At 35.8% G+C, this 18,174-nt stretch overlaps 1 protein-coding gene and 1 pseudogene across 2 annotated transcripts; one reads left to right on the forward strand and one right to left on the reverse strand.

Moving 5' to 3' along the window:
- The first annotated feature begins 5,013 nt into the window (after positions 1-5,013).
- LOC147570713 (uncharacterized) lies at positions 5,014-15,629 on the forward strand (annotated as a pseudogene). The gene is made up of 10 exons (XR_015231497.1): positions 5,014-5,513; positions 6,280-6,410; positions 6,563-6,793; positions 7,639-7,894; positions 8,017-8,203; positions 13,430-13,686; positions 13,987-14,117; positions 14,237-14,467; positions 15,004-15,259; positions 15,358-15,629. The product of XR_015231497.1 is annotated as an uncharacterized LOC147570713 (transcript).
- A 181-nt stretch (positions 15,630-15,810) lies between these two features.
- On the reverse strand, positions 15,811-18,174 carry LOC147570714 (chloroplast protein FOR GROWTH AND FERTILITY 2-like). Its single transcript, XM_086657254.1, has 2 exons — positions 17,671-18,174; positions 15,811-16,826 (listed from the first exon to the last, which is right to left on the reverse strand). The coding sequence occupies exons 1-2, from the start codon at positions 18,004-18,006 to the stop codon at positions 16,023-16,025; spliced, it is 1,140 nt and encodes a 379-aa protein (XP_086513380.1). The 5' UTR covers positions 18,007-18,174; the 3' UTR covers positions 15,811-16,022.

Raw genomic sequence — 18,174 nt, forward strand, 5'->3', positions numbered from 1 at the left:
TAGTCATATTCTATTGTTATTATTATCACCATCCTTATATTATTTAGTTGGTGTTAGGACATCTTCTCAACTGTTTCAATTCAATTCTTAAGTGGACATTGTTGTATGACATGACAATCTTATTTAGTTAGATATGATATATGTGTCTGATTTTACAGATGAATTTATTTTAGCTAAAATATTATTCTAAAATGTTGTCTGTAAATTAGATATAAAATATTATTCGTACAATTCAAAAATTGAAACACAACATCCATTTATTTTAGCTATATAATTTGAAAAAAAGGAATTGAAGTTGAGAATAGGAGAAAAATGTGGTTGTCAGAAGGCCAAGATGCAAATATACCACCCGACAGAATTTTATCGACTTCAATGGCTTTGCAGACAATATTTTAGAATAGGAGAAAAATGTGGTTGGAGATATTTATTATTCTTACAGTACGGTTACACCCAAAAGCTAAGCTATTCATGAAGAAGAAGAAGAAGAAGGTGTACCTACACATGAACTAAAAAAAATGGGATACTGCCCCAAATAGTTTTAATTGAATTTATCACAGGATGTCTGCCATATCATGACTATGACTAATAGATGATTTTACTGGCTTGATTGGTATTTATGCACATTAATATTGTTGGAAGTGTCTTGAATATGGATTAATATTTAACTTGATTTGCAGTGCGTTCATAGAATCTCGAGCCGTTTAACACGGTGGACTTCATGCTGGGATGACATGTATTATGAGGATTCGGTATAAGCGGTTATCACTATTATAGATATCCTTGTATATATATTTCTGAATTAGTAAGAAAGAGGCGGTGGATTTAATGTTTCAGTGGTTATATAAACTGAAAAATAAGACATCTCTTATGCGTCCCCACAAATTTCTTGTGTAACTTGTTATTCTTATCATAGTGAAAATCATTGCGCCGTTATTCGCCGTTGAGTAAGTTTAACAAACCGAACCACGTAAAACTCTTTAAGTTATATGTGACGGTTTATTCTCAATTACATTTTCTTGGTTCGTTGATTTCACCACAAAATAAATCACGACTAATCAGGGTAGCCCATTGGAGCCTAGGCGAATTAAGCGGCCGCCTAGAGCCTCCAAATTCAAAATGACTCTAAATTGTATAACATTCATATAAAGATAGTATTAGTACATGTATTCTTTTTATGTACATAAATATTAAATTTGTTTGGGAAGTAGAGTTCGTAGAGTAGGTGGTTAGAGAACCTAAGGTCTAAGGCTTGACATCTTTGAAGTACATCATTTTTTAAATAACTTTTTCTCTTTGATTAATAGAGCACTAAAAGAACAAATGTTTCAAATGTTTTTATAGGAAGTTTAAAAGACAAAATTATAACAAAGACGAAGACTAATATATGGTATAGAGGGCCCTCTGTATAAGGCCCCCAAGGGTCAATACTGCGACTAATAGAACTAAACTGATGGCTTACGAGATTGTAGACAGTAATTAAACTTCCCCACCCGAGTAAAACGAGCCACTCAAATTGGGTTGGTGAATGATTCTTAATTTTTCCCTCTCCTATAAAATCATTCTACATAACTTTTTATGGTTAAAAGTCACATTCATTTCTAGCTATCTAAATACACTAAATAATAAATAAATAAAATTATTGGGGAGGAAAGAATTGAATAGACAAAAAAGCGTGTAGTTATGAATACACAAAAAAGGTTGTAATTATGAATGGTTCCAGAGCCTCAAGACTTATGGTTCAATAGGCCCCTTTTAGCTTTTTTTTGTTGAAAGCCCCTTTTAATTTATTAGTTAAACAGATATGGTTCCTATTGAGGGTGACACATGAATATTGTGTCTTTCTCTTTCTCTCACTTCCACGTCTTCCTTTTCATTTCCTCTCTCTCTCGTTGTATCTGTTGTGGATAAAATCTTCAAATCTTAGTTACGAATGGACAATGGATTCAAAATGTAGTAGATATGAAGAGTGTGCATTGTCTAAGTATAATAATAAAATAATATTAATCTAAGCACACAAACGAACAAAGTAAAGATTCATCAATATCTTCAATGAATTGTCACTTCACATATATGGTTAAAGTTGTTTACTATAGGGTTTAATTATATTAGGTGGGGAATTTAATTATATTAGGTAGAGGATTTTAATTAAGGGGGCCATAAGGAGTGCATTACCTAGTATTGTTTCCTCTATCCCTCCATGTGAACTATAATGGGTTTCTTGTTTGCAGAATCAACAAGTGTGTCCAACATTATTAAACATGAAATCTGAGTCTTATGACGTGAGAGAATGCCAAACAGTTAATGGGATTTCAGCCCTTAATGATTTAGCTGAGACTGAAACATAACATTCTGCTGAATTTGATTTTTTACTGATTAGAAGTTAGAACAAAACATTTTGGTCGGTGTTACAGAAAAATAAAGAAATTTTTCGGGGTGTGAAGTTTTGAGTGAAAAAAAAAATAGAATTATTTGTTTATCCCAAACAACCAAATCCTTATACTTTTCATATTCTTCTTCCTTTTACCTACCACCACCATCTCGAGCGACAATTTTTTTTCACCTCTCGATCTCTGGCAAAGGGGAGGAGTCCCTTCGGGAGCTCTGGTTTTTGGACGAAATTAGATCTGGTTTCCTCTGAAAACCACACTAGTTCTTCAAACCAAATCTTGTCTGGTTTGTAGACCTGACGAGTCTAGTTTGTTTGAAGAAACCAGATCCCGTCTGCTTTGCAACCAGACAAGCTCCGGCGAAGGGGCTCCTCCTCTTTGCCGGAGACAGAGAGAAAAAGAGAACAGAGAGAAGAAAGAGATCCAGAAGAGAGAGAAGAAAGAGAAATAGAAGAGAGAGACAGAAGAGTAGAAGAGCGGGGAGAGATAGAAGATGAAGTCGCCGGTCGTCGCCGACAACATCCGACAGACGACTTTCTACCGGCGACATATAAGATGCGTTTGGTTTGAATTTTTTTCGTTTTTCACCGTCTTTTCCAGAAACTAGTCAGCTTTCTCCAAAACGGTGACCATATTTTTCATGCATGCCCACGAACATGCACACCCAAATTTAGTTATTTATTTTTTGGTCTAGCATACGAGTAATAATGAGTTCAAATAAACCTGACACATCAAGTTGGAGAGTTCAAATTATTTACTTGTGGTTTTTTAGCTTAGTCCCAGTGCACACCTTTAATACATATACCTACCATTTTATTTCAACTACCAACACTAAATCCAAGCTAGCAAATGTGGATGGCTGAAATTTAAACCTAGCTATATAGTAAAGATAGCTAGAGATCTTCACAAATCACAAGATATGCATCTATCTATTCAACCAAAACCATTGTGAGTGATCTTAATCTAATTATGAATACACAAAAAAGTGTGTAATTATGAATGGTTCCAGATGGAGCCTCAAGACTTATGGTTCAATAGGCCCCTTTTAGCTTCTTTTTTTTGTTGAAAGCCCCTTTTAGTTTATTAGTTATATAGATATGGTTCCTATTGAGGGTGACACATGAATATTGTGTCTTTCTCTTTCTCTCACTTCCACATCTTCCTTTTCATTTCCTCTCTCTCTCTCTCTCTCTCTAGTTGTATCTGTTGTGGATAAAATCTTCGAAATCTTAGTTACCAATGGATTCAAAATGTAGTAGATATGAAGAGTGTGCATTGTCTAAGTATAATAATAAAATAATATTAATCTAAGCACACAAACTAACAAAGTAAAGATTCATCAATATCTTCAATGAATTGTCACTTCACATATATGGTTAAAGTTGTTTACTATAGGGTTTAATTATAGTAGGTGGGGAATTTAATTATATTAGGTAGAGGATTTTAATTAAGGGGGCCATAAGGAGTGCATTACCTAGTATTGTTTCCTCTATCCCTCCATGTGAACTATAATGGGTTTCTTGTTTGCAGAATCAACAAGTGTGTCCAACATTATTAAACATGAAGTCTGAGTCTTATGACGTGAGAGAATGCCAAACAGTTAATGGGATTTCAGCCCTTAATGAATTAGCTGAGACTGAAAAATAACATTCTGCTGAATTTGATTTTTTATTGATTTTTTACTGATTAGAAGCTAGAACAAAACATTTTGGTCCGAGTTACGGAAAAATAAAGAAATTTTTCGGGGTGTAAAGTTTTGAGTGGAAACAAAAAAATTAGAATTTTTTGTTTCTCCCAAACAACCAAATCCTTATACTTTTCATCTTTTTCTTCCTTTCACCTACCACCACCATCTCCAACGACAATTTTTTTTCACCTCTCGATCTCTGGCAAGTGGGAGGAGCCCCTTCGGGAGCTCTGGTTTCTGGACGAAATTAGATATGGTTTCCTCTGAAAACGACACTAGCTAGACGAGATCTGGTTTGAAGAACAAACCAGATCTCGTCTGGTTTGTAGACCTGACGAGTCTAGTTTGTTAGAAGAAACCAGATCCCGTCTTGTTTGCAACCAAACGAGCACCGGCGAAGGGGCTCCTCCTCTTCGCCGGAGACAGAGAGAAAAAGAGAACAGAGAGAAGAAAGAGATCCAGAAGAGAGAGAAGAAAGAGAAATAGAAGAGAGAGACAGAAGAGTAGAAGAGAGGGGAGAGATAGAAGATGAAGTCGCCGGTCGTCGCCGGCAACATCCGACAGACGACTTTCTACCGGCGACATATAAGGTGCGTTTGGTTTGAATTTTTTTCGTTTTCCACCGTCTTTTCCAGAAACTAGTCAGCTTTCCCCAAAACGGTGACCATATTTTTCATGCATGCCCACGAACATGCACACCCAAATTTATTTATTTATTTGGTCTAGCATACGAGTAATAATGAGTTCAAATAAACCTGACACATCAAGTTGGAGAGTTCAAATTATTTACTTCTGGTTTTCTAGCTTAGTCCCAGTGCACACCTTTAATACATATACCTACCATTTTATTTCAACTACCAACACTAAATCCAAGCTAGCAAATGTGGATGGCTGAAAATTAAACCTAGCTATATAGTAAAGATAGCTAGAGATCTTCACAAGATATGCATCTATCTATTCAACCAAAACCATTGTGAGTGATCTTAATCTAATTAAAAACACACCCTAAAACCACATACCTTAATCAATAAATAGTACTACCAACTTAGCTAGCTCATAAGGGCAGTCAATAGTCTCTCTTTCTCCTTCATTCTTTCTTTCTTATATAATAACAATACACAAAGAAAGAAAGAGAAGCTTATTTATTAAGTAGCTACTAGTCTTAAACATGGCTTCTTCTTCTTCATCATCTTCAACCAAAACCATTTGTTGCTATCTATTAATAATTCAATTCATCCATATAGTTTCAGCCATTACTTTACCTCATGGTGCTAGGGTTCCGGCACTTTTTGGTTTCGGAGACTCCATTATCGACCCGGGGAATAATAACTTTATAAAAACATTAGTTAGATGTGACTTCCCTCCTTATGGGAGAGAATTCATGGGTGGTGTTCCAAGTGGAAGATTTAGTAATGGCAAAATCCCTACTGACATAATAGGTATATATATTTCTTTCAATATTCTCCTCACATAGTTTTAGTTACTAAAATGATGCATATTAACTTCCACTTTACAGATGATTCCATTAGTTCTTTCTTCTTATATCTACTTTAATGATGATGAATATAGTACAAGATTTTTCAAGTCAACAAAAAAGAACAAAAAACCTAAAATGGTTGTTTGTTGATTTTATATTAAAAAAAAAAAAAACCAAATTTAACATACATAATTAATTCTAGCTTTTCTACTTGAGGAATGCTAGAAAACAAGAAAAACTAGACAAGCTCTAGGCAAAAATCGTATGTGACTTACTGTGATTCGCAGTTGAGTGGATCAAAATCATCTGAAACACGAATATAGCAAGTCACATAAGATTTCTTCTAAAATCTACCTAGTTTTTCTTATTTACTAACTTTTTTTTCGTTTTTAATTTTTGTGTTTGTCATTGACAAAATTGTGGTTTAAGACTTTGAGACTACCATTCATAAAATATATTAAAGCATTTGCGGTTTACCTTTAAATAAATTCGAAATTAACTTATATAGTGTTGTCATGACATCCAACGACTATTATTATTTTTTCTCTATCTTGTCCCAAGAAAATCTCCAACCTATTTTTTTTTAGGTTTTAGAATAAATTCAACACTACAGAATTTGATGTATAATTGTTGTATTAACATAAACTATTATAATAACGTCTAATTGACGGCCATTTTTTTTATTAGAACCCTAATTAATGTTTCTAAGAATGGATATTTTTTTACAGCTAAAATATTAGGAATTAAGGATCTCATACCACCATACCTAGATCCATCTTTAACATCAGATGACCTACTTACTGGAGTGAGTTTCGCTTCGGGTGGCGCCGGATATGATCCACTTACAGCTAAAGCAGTAGTAAGTACAAATAAATAAAATAAGTTTCAATTTTAATTATTATAAAATATGATTATCAATTGAGAATTTTTTTTTGGCATGGGTTGAATATATATATATATATATATATATATATATATATATATATATATATATATATATATATATATCAGAGTGTAATTGGGCTAGAAGAACAACTAGACTTGTTCAAAGAGTATATAGGAAAGATTGAAGGAATAGCAGGAAAAGAGAAGGCTAAGGAGATTATATCTGAGAGTTTGTATTTGGTTGTTGGAGGAAGTGATGACATTGCAAATACATATTTTACTCTTAAAGTTAGGTCTAATTATGACTTCCCTGCTTATGCTGATCTTATGGTCCAAGGTGCTTCCAATTCTGTTCAAGTAATTCTCTCTCTCTCTCTCTCCTCTATATATATATATATATATATATATTATAAGCAATTCTGTTCAAGTAATTCTGGGCTGCTATTGATACGGTTTGTTTTGATATTTTTGGGACTCATGATTTTAAAAGACTTCACCAGGAAAAAGTGTTTAACTTCTTGAGAGGAGCACCACACTTTGTCTCACCACCGATGTGACACTGACAACACACCCTCCCAAGACCACACGTCCACACCGCACTAGAGCAATTTGTGTTAATAACGTGTTATAGAATGATGACCAGTCTTTTGGCTGTTAGGTTAATCCCACATTAGTTATGGAAGGGGCATGGTGTGTGTTAATAAGTGTGGGAGAAACCTTACCTCTTGAGCTAGCTATTGGGGTGAGAGAGACCCAAGACCACCTAACACTGGTATCAGGGCCCAGGTAATAACTAGTCTCGGCTCAATAACTATTGAAGTTAAGAGTCAATGTGTGAGGGGGAGATTGTTAGGTTAATCCCACATTGGTTGTGGAAGGGGCATGGTGTGTGTTAATAAGTGTGGGATAAGCCTTATCTCTTGAGCTAGCTTTTGGGGTGAGAGAGGCCCAAGACCACCCACATTATCAACATGATTCGCTCCCCTCTTGTCCTTTTTTGCTCGACAAACAAGTGGGGGTTAAGTACGCGCAAATTTTCATTGTCATTTTATGACGAGTAAAGATAAATTGTCTGCTTACTTGACCGTATAATAATAAGACAGAAGAGAGAAGAAATTAGAAATACTATATTGTCTTTAACTCGTATATTAGTGTGTTTTGTTATATTACATAAGATATAACTAATTTATACGTGTAAGTAGGAATTGTATAAAATGGGAGCAAGGAGATTTGGAGTATTTAGTGCACCGCCGATAGGATGCGTGCCATCACAAAGGACACTAGGTGGAGGAAAATCAAGGAATTGTGCAGCAAATTATAACGAGTTAGCTCAAATTTTTAACTCCAAACTCTCCTCTGAACTCGACCGACTTAACACCGAGTTCCCTCATGGAAGGGCCGTTTACATCGACATTTATAATCCCCTTCTCGATCTCATCAACAAACCTCGCAATTATGGTAACTTCATCTTTCTCTCGGCTCCTTTTTCAATATATTAATGATAGTCCTGGTGGTCGTATTTGTTAAATTTATGGTCATCCAACTCATAATTTTGTGTGTATAATTCTTATTTATTTTAGGGTTTGAGGAGGCAACAAAGGGATGTTGTGGGACAGGAAAGATAGAATCAGTGATATTGTGCAATGACCTAAGCCCATTTACATGTGAAGATGACTCTAAATATGTATTTTGGGACAGCTACCACCCAACTGAGAGAGCCTACCAGACCCTTTGTGATAGTGTTCTCAAAAAGTACCTAAATAGCTTCTTTTGTGGTGACACTGTTTGCTAAGCTCATTCTTTTCGTACACTTTTAACGGTCCCATCCAGATTGGATGGTTCATATTGCCTAATCTATCTTCGACTTTGTTGAAATTATTGTTGTCATATTAATTTTATATCAAGATTTATATATCAGTTTATTATAATTAATTTCAAGATTGTTTGTTAAAATTTATCATCACCTTTGGGTTTCACTGCATGCTTATTTTCTTGATTGTTCAATCCGAGGGCGAATAATACCTCAACAATGCTGGTCAAAATTGATTGACCCAAGTGAACGAAGTCATCCCAGATCAGATACTCAATTCCAATAATATTTTGGGTTAATTCTGTTTTAACCCCCAATTCTTGATCAGCTCACCATTTTGACCCCAATAAGTGTCCCACAATTTTATTGTTATCAAAAGAAATATGTATCTTCCTCGCGAACTAGTCACGAAGATATTAACCACCACATCTATTAGGACATCACTCTTCTAACCACCACATCTATGAAAATACTTTAATGAAAAAATTGTATACAATCCATTAAGAGAAATCTTTTATTAAACCGGATTCAAACACGAGTTAAGTGTTTACGGTGTACAAAAAAGGAAGTATAAGATTGCGACACATTGGGCAATCTTCTGAAACATTCAACCACTTAATAAGACAGTCGACATGGAATAGATGGTTACAATCTATTGTTTTGAAAACATTGACTCCATTCTCAAACTCATCTAGACAAATGGAGCATTCCTCTCCCTTACCACAATTGGCGTCGTCCTCGTCATTAAACCTCTTCAAGTGAAAGTTATTCAGTACAGTACAAGGTTTGTATAGTTCAAGATTATTAACACAAATCTGAACATCTTCGGGTATATCTTTCTCGTCTTCGAGATTTATTACTTCAATAACATCTATAGCTGCGGTTAAACTCATTACATCAAATTTTTCGCTCGCATGACGTTTCGCAAACCTATTACAAATCTTAGATGCTTTACGCAAAAAGAACTTCCAAAATTTTTTACTGTCAGATTCATTAGTGAGGTTTATAGACAGAAGCAACTGTAGATCGACGTTAGCAAAAGGATTTGGAGCAAATAGATCGAGCAAACTAAGCTTGAATAGGTAGAATGGTTCTTCTTCCTCTTCGTCAATTGTTAGTGGATGGTTGAGTATTCGACCATAGCTATTACGATACATAAATTTCAATCTAATTTGGACTTCAAAAAACACTTGAGTTTCTGTTTGGATGTCCTTCTCTTCAAGTTCATATGCAATTCCTTGAAAATTTTGCAAACGAATTGCCATGTTTTTTGTGATTAACAATTTGGCCACAACCCTATTCATATATATATATTTATACATGGAGAGAGAGAATGAGTAATAGAAATACTACAAGAAATAGAAATACTAAAAGAAATAGAAATATAGATTTTATTTGTGTTTGTTTACAAATTGAAAAACTCTATTAGGGCCGAAAGTCTTTGATCCGTTTTGCTGTAATTTGAGTTAAGTCCCTAAATATTTCAATTAGATCCACGTTTTATGTAAAGTTGAATTCTGTTCCCTAGATAAATTGAAAATGCCGTCAACCATACTTTGACTTGTGTTTAGAGAGATTCAAACTTCGGTAATGGTTTGTTGTTTTGATTGTTTGCATGTTGGTGATGTTATATATGTGCATGGAAGTCTTTAACCTGAGTTGGAAAGTTTGAATCAATTTTGATATATCAAAAGACCAACTGAGTTACTGAGATTCCTTATAATGTGGTCTATTATGTGACTTCTGTTATGGGCTGATCGAGGAGTCCAAGGATGGGCAAATAGGGATAGATGTTTGGCGGACCTAACACAGTTGCAGAATATATGTAGGAAAGACATGATCTTGACGTAATATGTCGAGGTCATCAGGTCAGTTAATTTACATACTGACTTGTATTCAGTGATTTACATTCGGACGGTGTAATATGAAACAAAATACTTGCTACATAAAAAAATGATAACGAATTTTAAGTTGTTTGTGGATGAACAGTTACCAAGAGGGATAAAATGAAGCTCTCAATCCATTTAAAACCAGTGTTTTTTTGGTTGAGTTCATAAGGCGTTCGGGTTTTCTATCATCAGCTAGATAACAAGACGGACCCGTCAAGTTTTCTGCAACTAAAGAAGAAATTAAGTTGTCTGGACGGTTAGGATTGACTTTGAATGCAGGGGATGTATCATCATTTACCCCAAATTTAATTTTTTGAGTTAAACCAGTATATTCACTCATATGTAGGAATTCAATCCAATACATTTTACATGATTTTGAGTCTTTTGGCTCCTAAGAGTGCAACACATGCATATCGTGAAGCTAGTTTTGATCATGCAATTTTCGACGTCAAGAATCGAACACATGCGTATTATAGTTGACATAAAAATCAAGATAGTGTATCTACAACTGTTGATTCTTTGTGTTTCTTCAACAGATACGTGGCATCTCGTTTGTTTGGTCGCAAAGAACCCAAAAATAAGAGAAGAAAAAAAATAAATATTTTTATCTTGAAAAGTTAAAATCTGACTTTTTAGTCAATACATAAAAAAAAAAAAACCAGAAAACGGGGTCATCTCGACATTTCTTATACTTTAGGGGGTCAGGAAGGAATGCGGTCATACATTAAGGGGCCAATCGGGTAATAACTCATGAAGTCGGAAGATAGTATAGCCCTATTGCCCGTTCCCCCTAACCAATTTTAACTAACTTTTTCTTGATTTTGTTCTTTAAGGCCTACAATACTTTCTCTGATCCTGCCTTTTCATCCGTTTGATCAAAACTGTCAAACCCTAACTGAAATTCTGTTGTTCTGTTTCAAGTAACAGATTTTTTTTTTTCTTCTTCAATTCTTGATTTTGAAATCTTGGGGGGTTTTAAAGTAGTATTAATAGGTGATTAGAGGCTCTTCCTTTCTCTCATCCAAAGTTAGAAAAACAGCTTCTCACTAATCTAATCAACCATAAACCCTCTTCTTCTTTCTTCTTCTTCTTCTTATCAGAGAGTGGATTCGTAGTGAGAGAGAGAGAGAGAGAGAGAGAGAGAGAGAGAGAGAGAACAGATGGAGAGTGTGGGCTCAGTTGGTTCAAAAAAGAGTGTGGGTTCAGGAATGTTTCTTAATGGAGGAAAGAAAAGGAAAGAAAATGCCAAGAAAAAGATGACTGAAGAAGAAACAGAGGATGATAAAATTGGTACCATTTCTTCCCAATTTATGGACAGATACGACAATAACAAGCAGTCTAGGAAGAAATTGAAGGAACAAGTACATAACAGAGATAATGAACATCTAATTCATTGGAGGAAGATGAATAAAGAGTCCAGTTTGCAGAAAAATGAAGACATAAATACCAAAAGAAACCCTTCTTTCTCCAATTTGAACTAGCATTGTGTAATTTGTTCAAGAATCAAGTCTGGTGGGGGGTTTCAATTTTGATGAGGGGGTGAGAAAACTTACTTGATATTTCTTTTGTTTTTTTTTTCTTTCTTCTTTTTTTACTAGTGTTCTTGATATTTCATTCCCTAATCTCTCTTATTGTATCATGATTTTTAATGAATGAAAGAACACTTGACATCATTTGTGTTTTCACTGTTAATTTTATCAAATTGTTTGCTTGACTTAATTAAAAACAAATATTTAGAGTTTGATTCCATGTTTATTTTCTTGATCCGTCAATCTGAGTGTGGATAGAGAGAGAGAGAGAGAGAGAGAGAGAGAGAGAGAGAGCTGGTCAAAATTGATCCAAGTCAAACAAGTTATCCCAATACTCAATCCCACATATTATTCTGAGTTGAAAATCATTGAAGAAAGAATACAAGGATATTGAAATCCTCTGTACAAGTCATCTGTAAATCCTGCCAAAATTACAAATTGAAGACATTTCATTAATTTAAGACTTTTTTTGTGATAACTTGGAGTTATTCGGCTTATCTTTACAACTTTTATTAATTAAAAATTAAAGTCCTTAATTTTGACTCTCAGTTTTGGTTGAGTTTGACAAATTTTGATTATTCCTAAAACAAAAAAGAGTAGTTTTCACGACATAAAATTTTAAACCATTGGGCAATTGAAATTTGAAGTCTATCTCATGAAAATGGCATCCCATTATGCAACAGAGGTTTTAGATGACAGACGTAACTAATCCGACCCTAAATCAATTTAGTTGGATTCAATGTCGGGTACTATTAACTTCCAAATAGATCAAGAGGAGAAGAAATAAATTAAGGAAACATTTCAAATCAGTAGACTCGTGCCAAATTTTGTTATAATAGTAATTCGACTTAAACCCACTTATTCAAGTCTAGAACATTCGAGTTGAATTTGGTGGATCTTGAACTGAATTTTGCAACAAAATTAAGACAAACCCCACTCTAGTAACATAAAAGATTAGTTGGCGCTGTGGTTTTAGCTGCAAGTATACGTGGAGAATGTTTGGAGTTCGACTCTAGTAGAGTTCCCACTTACCCTTTTTATTGGTAAATCCGTATGTCCCCTAAGTTTTTTTTTTTTTTGATGATAATAGTCCCCTAAGTTGTTATTAGTTATATCACATTGGCCCTATCTTACTTAATTTTAGCCCGCTATTCACATATCATTTCATTTTTTTGGCCCTTTTTCTTTGGACATTCGTTGTTGACACAAGTAAAGTTAAATTCTGGTCCCTTGATAAATTGAAAATGCCGTCAACTAGACTTTGTCTTGTGTTTAGAGAGATTCAAACTTTTGTAATGGTTTGTTGTTATGATTGTTTGCCTGTGGGTGACGTTATATATTGTATGTAGGAAAGACATGATCTTGACCTAATATGTCGAAGTCATCAGTTAATTTACATTCTTTCTAAATTTAAATTTAGGTCATTTGACGTCCAAGCGTTTATCACATTCAGCTGGTGTAAGACGGGTATGACGAAAAAGAGATTAGTTAAAAAAAATCATCACCAAACTATGGAGGATAATTTGATAAGCCAGATGCTTTAATCGTTTCTCATATATTTTATTCTAACCGTTTCTTTTTGCGGTTATTTAGAAAGAGAGTTATATAGTCTTATTGTTGGGTCGAAATCAATCTAATCTTAGCTTAGAGATCCTAATTTTAAGTTGAACAAATTTGGATCAAATAAAACCCACTCTTTCTCTTCCTCTCCTTCATATGCAACAACAATATAGGAAGAGAGTAATAATTCTCCCTAAAAAATGGATTCTTCTACATCTTCAACCAAAACCATCATTTGTTGTATTCTAGTCCAGTTTATCCACATTGTTTCTGCCCTTACTTTGCCTCGCGGAGTCAAGGTTCCGGCGATTTTTGGTTTCGGAGACTCGATTATCGACCCTGGAAACAATAACTACATACCTACATTGGTTAAGTGTAACTTCCCACCTTATGGGAAAGAATTCATGGGTGGTGTCCCAAGTGGAAGATTTAGCAATGGCAGAATCCCTACTGACTTGATTGGTACTTTTCTTTCTGTAGTCCTCAATTGATTGGTTATTTAGCATTTTTTGACATACATACCACTATAGAGGCTGAGGAACAAGAAAAACTAGACAGTACAAAAATTTTAGGTGTTTGCCGTAATTCATGCTTCCAATGATTCCGATACACTAAATTACGAATCGCGACAAATCACGTAAGACTCTTGCCTAGAGTCCGCCTAGTTTTTCTTGTTCCTTAGCATTTCTCCCACATTAATGTCCGCACCAATGTAAACCAAACCTAAATTCTAACATCTCTAAAATCGATTTCTTTGTACAGCTCAATTATTAGGAATAAAGGATCTTGTACCACCATATCTCGATCCATCGCTGAAACTACATGATCTACTTACTGGAGTAAGTTTTGCTTCTGGTGGTGCCGGATATGATCCTCTCACCGCTGAAATAGTAGTAAGTCTAGGTGTGCGTGTCTGTATATATATAATTTGTTTATTTGAATTTTAATTGAACTTAAAATTGTGATTATAGTTGGAATTAAGGTTTGACAGTTTTGGGGGGTTGGAAATCAGGGTGTATTGGGGATGAAACAACAACTAGACTTGTTCAAAGAGTACACAGGGAAGATCCAAGAGATAGCAGGAAAAGAAAGAGTTGCTGAAATTTTGGCAGAGAGTTTGTATTTGATTGTGGCAGGAAGTGATGACATTGCAAATACATATTTTACTGTTAGAGTAAGGTCTAATTATGACTTTCCTTCATATGCTCATCTTATGGTCCAAGGTGCCTCCTATTTAATTCAGGTAATATATTCTCTCTTTTCATATATATATATATATATATATATATATATATATATATATATATATATATATATATATATAGATATAGACATAGGGCTGGGAAAACCGCCGCGAGCCCGTGATCCGAAGGTGACTGCACGGACCAAGGGCCCACGCGCAAAATGAACTCGAGCGGGGCTTACCCGGCCCGTCACAGCGAGTTCTTCTAGCAGTCAAGACATGGGCAAGGCCTTCTACCCGAGTCACGGCTGTTATACCCGTTAATTAGGGATTCAGTGTCATCCGCTTGAAAATCCGCCCTTATTATAGAGGTGGGAAACAGGCAGGACCGTTCAGGCTTGGGCAGTCCTTATTCTAAATCGAGATGGGCTGCTAAGAATTCGTGAATTACTAAGGTTCATCGGGTATAACGAGCCAGACATTTTCTATCATAAGGGTGCCCATGGCCCGGTAGTGCTCGCTAGGAATTCTACAAAACGGTATCCGACAATGTCAACATAAGTTTATCTGTTGCAAACTTATTTTCTTTTAAGTAGGAATTGTATAGAATGGGAGCACGAAGGATTGGAGTATTTAGTGCACCACCGATAGGATGTGTTCCATCACAACGGACTCTTGGTGGTGGACTTGCAAGGACATGTTCGGAGAGTTCGGACAAGTTAGCTCAGATTTTTAACTCTAAGCTCTCCTCTGAAGTCGCCCGACTTAACTCCCAGTTTACCCATGGAAGAGCTGTCTACATTGATGTCTACAGCCCTCTTTACGATCTCATAAACAACCCTCACAATTATGGTAACCTAATTCTAACGCTTCTCTACAATGCCCCGCCGCTTCGTTATGATCCTTACCCATTAGTATATGACTAATATACATTTACATTTCTGTTTTAGGGTTTGAGGTGGCAACAGAGGGATGCTGTGGGACAGGAAAGTTAGAAACAGTGGTATTATGCAATGACTTGAACCCATTTACATGTGAAGATGACTCTAAATATGTATTTTGGGACAGCTACCACCCAACTGAGAGAGCCTACAAGGCCCTTGTTGGTCCTCTTCTCAACAAGTACCTCAATAGTTTCTTCTGAGATGACACTGTTTGCTAAGCACATTTTTAGTACACCTTTTGGCCGTTGGATTGAGATCTGATGGTCCACACTGCTCAATCCTCGTCTTTCGTTGTTGTGATTGTTTTCTCAATCCATTACTCTCGGCCTTTTTTGTTGTTTGGTCTAATCGATTGTTAATTTGTGACTCGGATTCTAAGTTGAGAAAATTTGAACAAGACGGTGAACTAAACATATTTTTAGGATTCTAAATCATCCACAAAGTAATGAGACAAAAAACTGAAAAAGAAGTGTTCAAACCCACATCTTCCATAACCAGAATTACAATGAAGTTTCTAAAGGCGGAAAAAAATCCTCGTGTTCTACTCTAAAGAAAAAACCTAGAGCCTCGATAAGCAAAAGAGAACGATGACAGGAAAGCCGTATCATCGGACAATTTTCGCTGTACACAGATAAATTAAAAACTCAAAAGGAAGTTGGAAGAATGGGTAATCAATATAGGCTAAACCCAAAGTACTGACTGACTAATATGGCAATTCCAAGAGCAATTGCAACTAGAGAAGAAGCCCAAGTCAGTTTTTCGGTTATCTTAGGAACCCTTTCTTTCAATGCTTCAGTACATGAACCTATAAACACAGTATAACTTCCCATGGCAATAACAGTTCCAAGCAAAAACATACCTAAAAAAGCTGCACCGGCTAATCGTGATGGCAGAGCAAGTGCGGGCAAGACCATCATAAGAGCATCTGGTTGAAGACCATGGATGATGCCAGTGGCAAAGGTTGCAAACCCGATTTTTTTCTTCCCCACTTTTTGATTGTCGAGCGGTTCAAGGGCATTTAAGTCCAATTCCCCGTTTTCTAGGGTAACAGAGGCCTCAGATGCCTCTTTGATTCCCATAGCACCTATAACAAGAAGAGTGAGGCCCACTACCCTTGTTCCCCATGTTTGGAGTACCTCAATGTGTAGACGATCCTTGAGTAATAGAAATAACAAGCCAAATATGACTTGGCCCGCTTCATGGCCTAAACCCCAGAGAGCTCCAACTGCAGCACTTCCCATCCGGGAACGACCAATTGAGAGAGGAGCCAATGCAGCAAGGTGGTCTGGTCCCGATAGCGTGTGTAAACAACCGGCAAAGAAGCCTGTCCAAGCACTACTTAGTAACTCGGTCCGAACAACCTTCCCCCCTACAGATTTAGTAGCAGATTGAACTGTGGCAAAGGCTCGAGGTGGGTTAATAACAACCAGTATTATTGCAGATAGCACCAATATAACAGCTGAAACGGGAGTCGCCTGAAACATTTAGAGTATGAAAAGTTGTAGTAGTTAGCATAAGAAATCTTAACTGTTACGGTCTTACGGACATTTAAAGAGTAAAGTTAGTTAAAATGAATCTCATTACTTGTTAGTTGTTAGTGCATTCTCCTGCACAGGCATAGTATATCGAAGTAATACAACACATATTTCAGAATGCAGATATAGATTGCAGCCAAGAATCAAAGAAATTTAGCGTCATTATTTATTGCATTCATGAACACCCAAGCACTAGTTTTATCAAAATCGAAAATTTTCATTCCAGACATCTGATTCTCTTGTGAACAATATCCACATTCCTTAACAAGACCCTTTACAAAGCTATGTGCCCCTGATCCCTTCGTAACACACTAATACTTACCCATCTGTGGAGGAAGTTGAAACATAAAGACCTTTGTCAATTCTTCCATAAAACCATATAGGTAATATGAAATCTTGCTTCCATATTATACAATCATTTAATAACCCCATGGTTAGCTCTATTCTTAAGCAGGTCATAGTGAGAGGAACCCCTAACGCCGTACGTGTAAAACGCCAACATGTGATAATGGTTTGAATCTTCTATGACATGTGGGCATAGGACTGAGACCATGTTAAGTTAGTTTGTGGTCATCCATCTCAAAACCAATTAATAATCCCACATTGTAAAAAATAGTAACCAAAATGTATGTATTAGCTAAAATGAAAGACAATTAACACCTCCCTCAATAAGCACAAAAGAAAAAAGGAGATTGGTAAAACCCACACAACAAATTAAACAAATATTAAAAACAGAGAAAACCCTAAACATAAAATATGATTGGTGACATGTATAAGTGTATACCTTTTTTTCTTCATGTGAAGTTCCTCGAGCAAGTTGCTTGAGAAAGGGAAACCTGGGTATTAATCGGTCTGAAGAATCTAGCCTAAAATTTGAAGAAGAAGTAGTAGAAGATGATGAATTTGTAGGGAAGAGTGAAGTAGAAGATGAAGAAAGAAATTGAGGGTATTTTCTGTTGAAGAGAAATGAGTCAGATCGAGAAAACTTGATAAGAGAAAATCTGGGATTACCAATGGCGGGAATTGGGTTTAGTCGAGGTGGGAGATGGGAGGGGTTTAGAGAGATGGTTTTGGAGCACGGGAGAGAAGAAGGAGAAGAAGAGCAGATAAGCCTCTCCATGACCTTCCTTCTCTTTCTCTCTCTAACTTTCGATTTCAGATTTCAGGCCCTCTCTAAAGAGAAAGATGAATTCACCACTTCCATTCTAAAGTCTAAACAAATATTTTAGAGGCACAACACGTCTACAACAATGAGTAAGCCCATGTGCTCCAAAACCCTAGAGGCCGT

Source organism: Eschscholzia californica, unplaced genomic scaffold, assembly GCF_041429995.1.
Source record: "Eschscholzia californica isolate CP2 unplaced genomic scaffold, dmEscCali1.0.p SCAF_1, whole genome shotgun sequence".
NCBI lineage: Eukaryota > Viridiplantae > Streptophyta > Magnoliopsida > Ranunculales > Papaveraceae > Eschscholzia > Eschscholzia californica.

What these genes read in the sequence shown, in the direction of transcription:
- LOC147570714 (XM_086657254.1), bottom strand. Translation starts at nt 18,006, where the DNA reads ATGGAGAGGCTTATCTGCTCTTCTTCTCCTTCTTCTCTCCCGTGCTCC. An exon ending in CTTCACATGAAGAAAAAAAG is followed by an intron (nt 16,827 to 17,670) that starts GTATACACTTAT and finishes TAAATGTTTCAG; the next exon opens with GCGACTCCCGTTTCAGCTGT.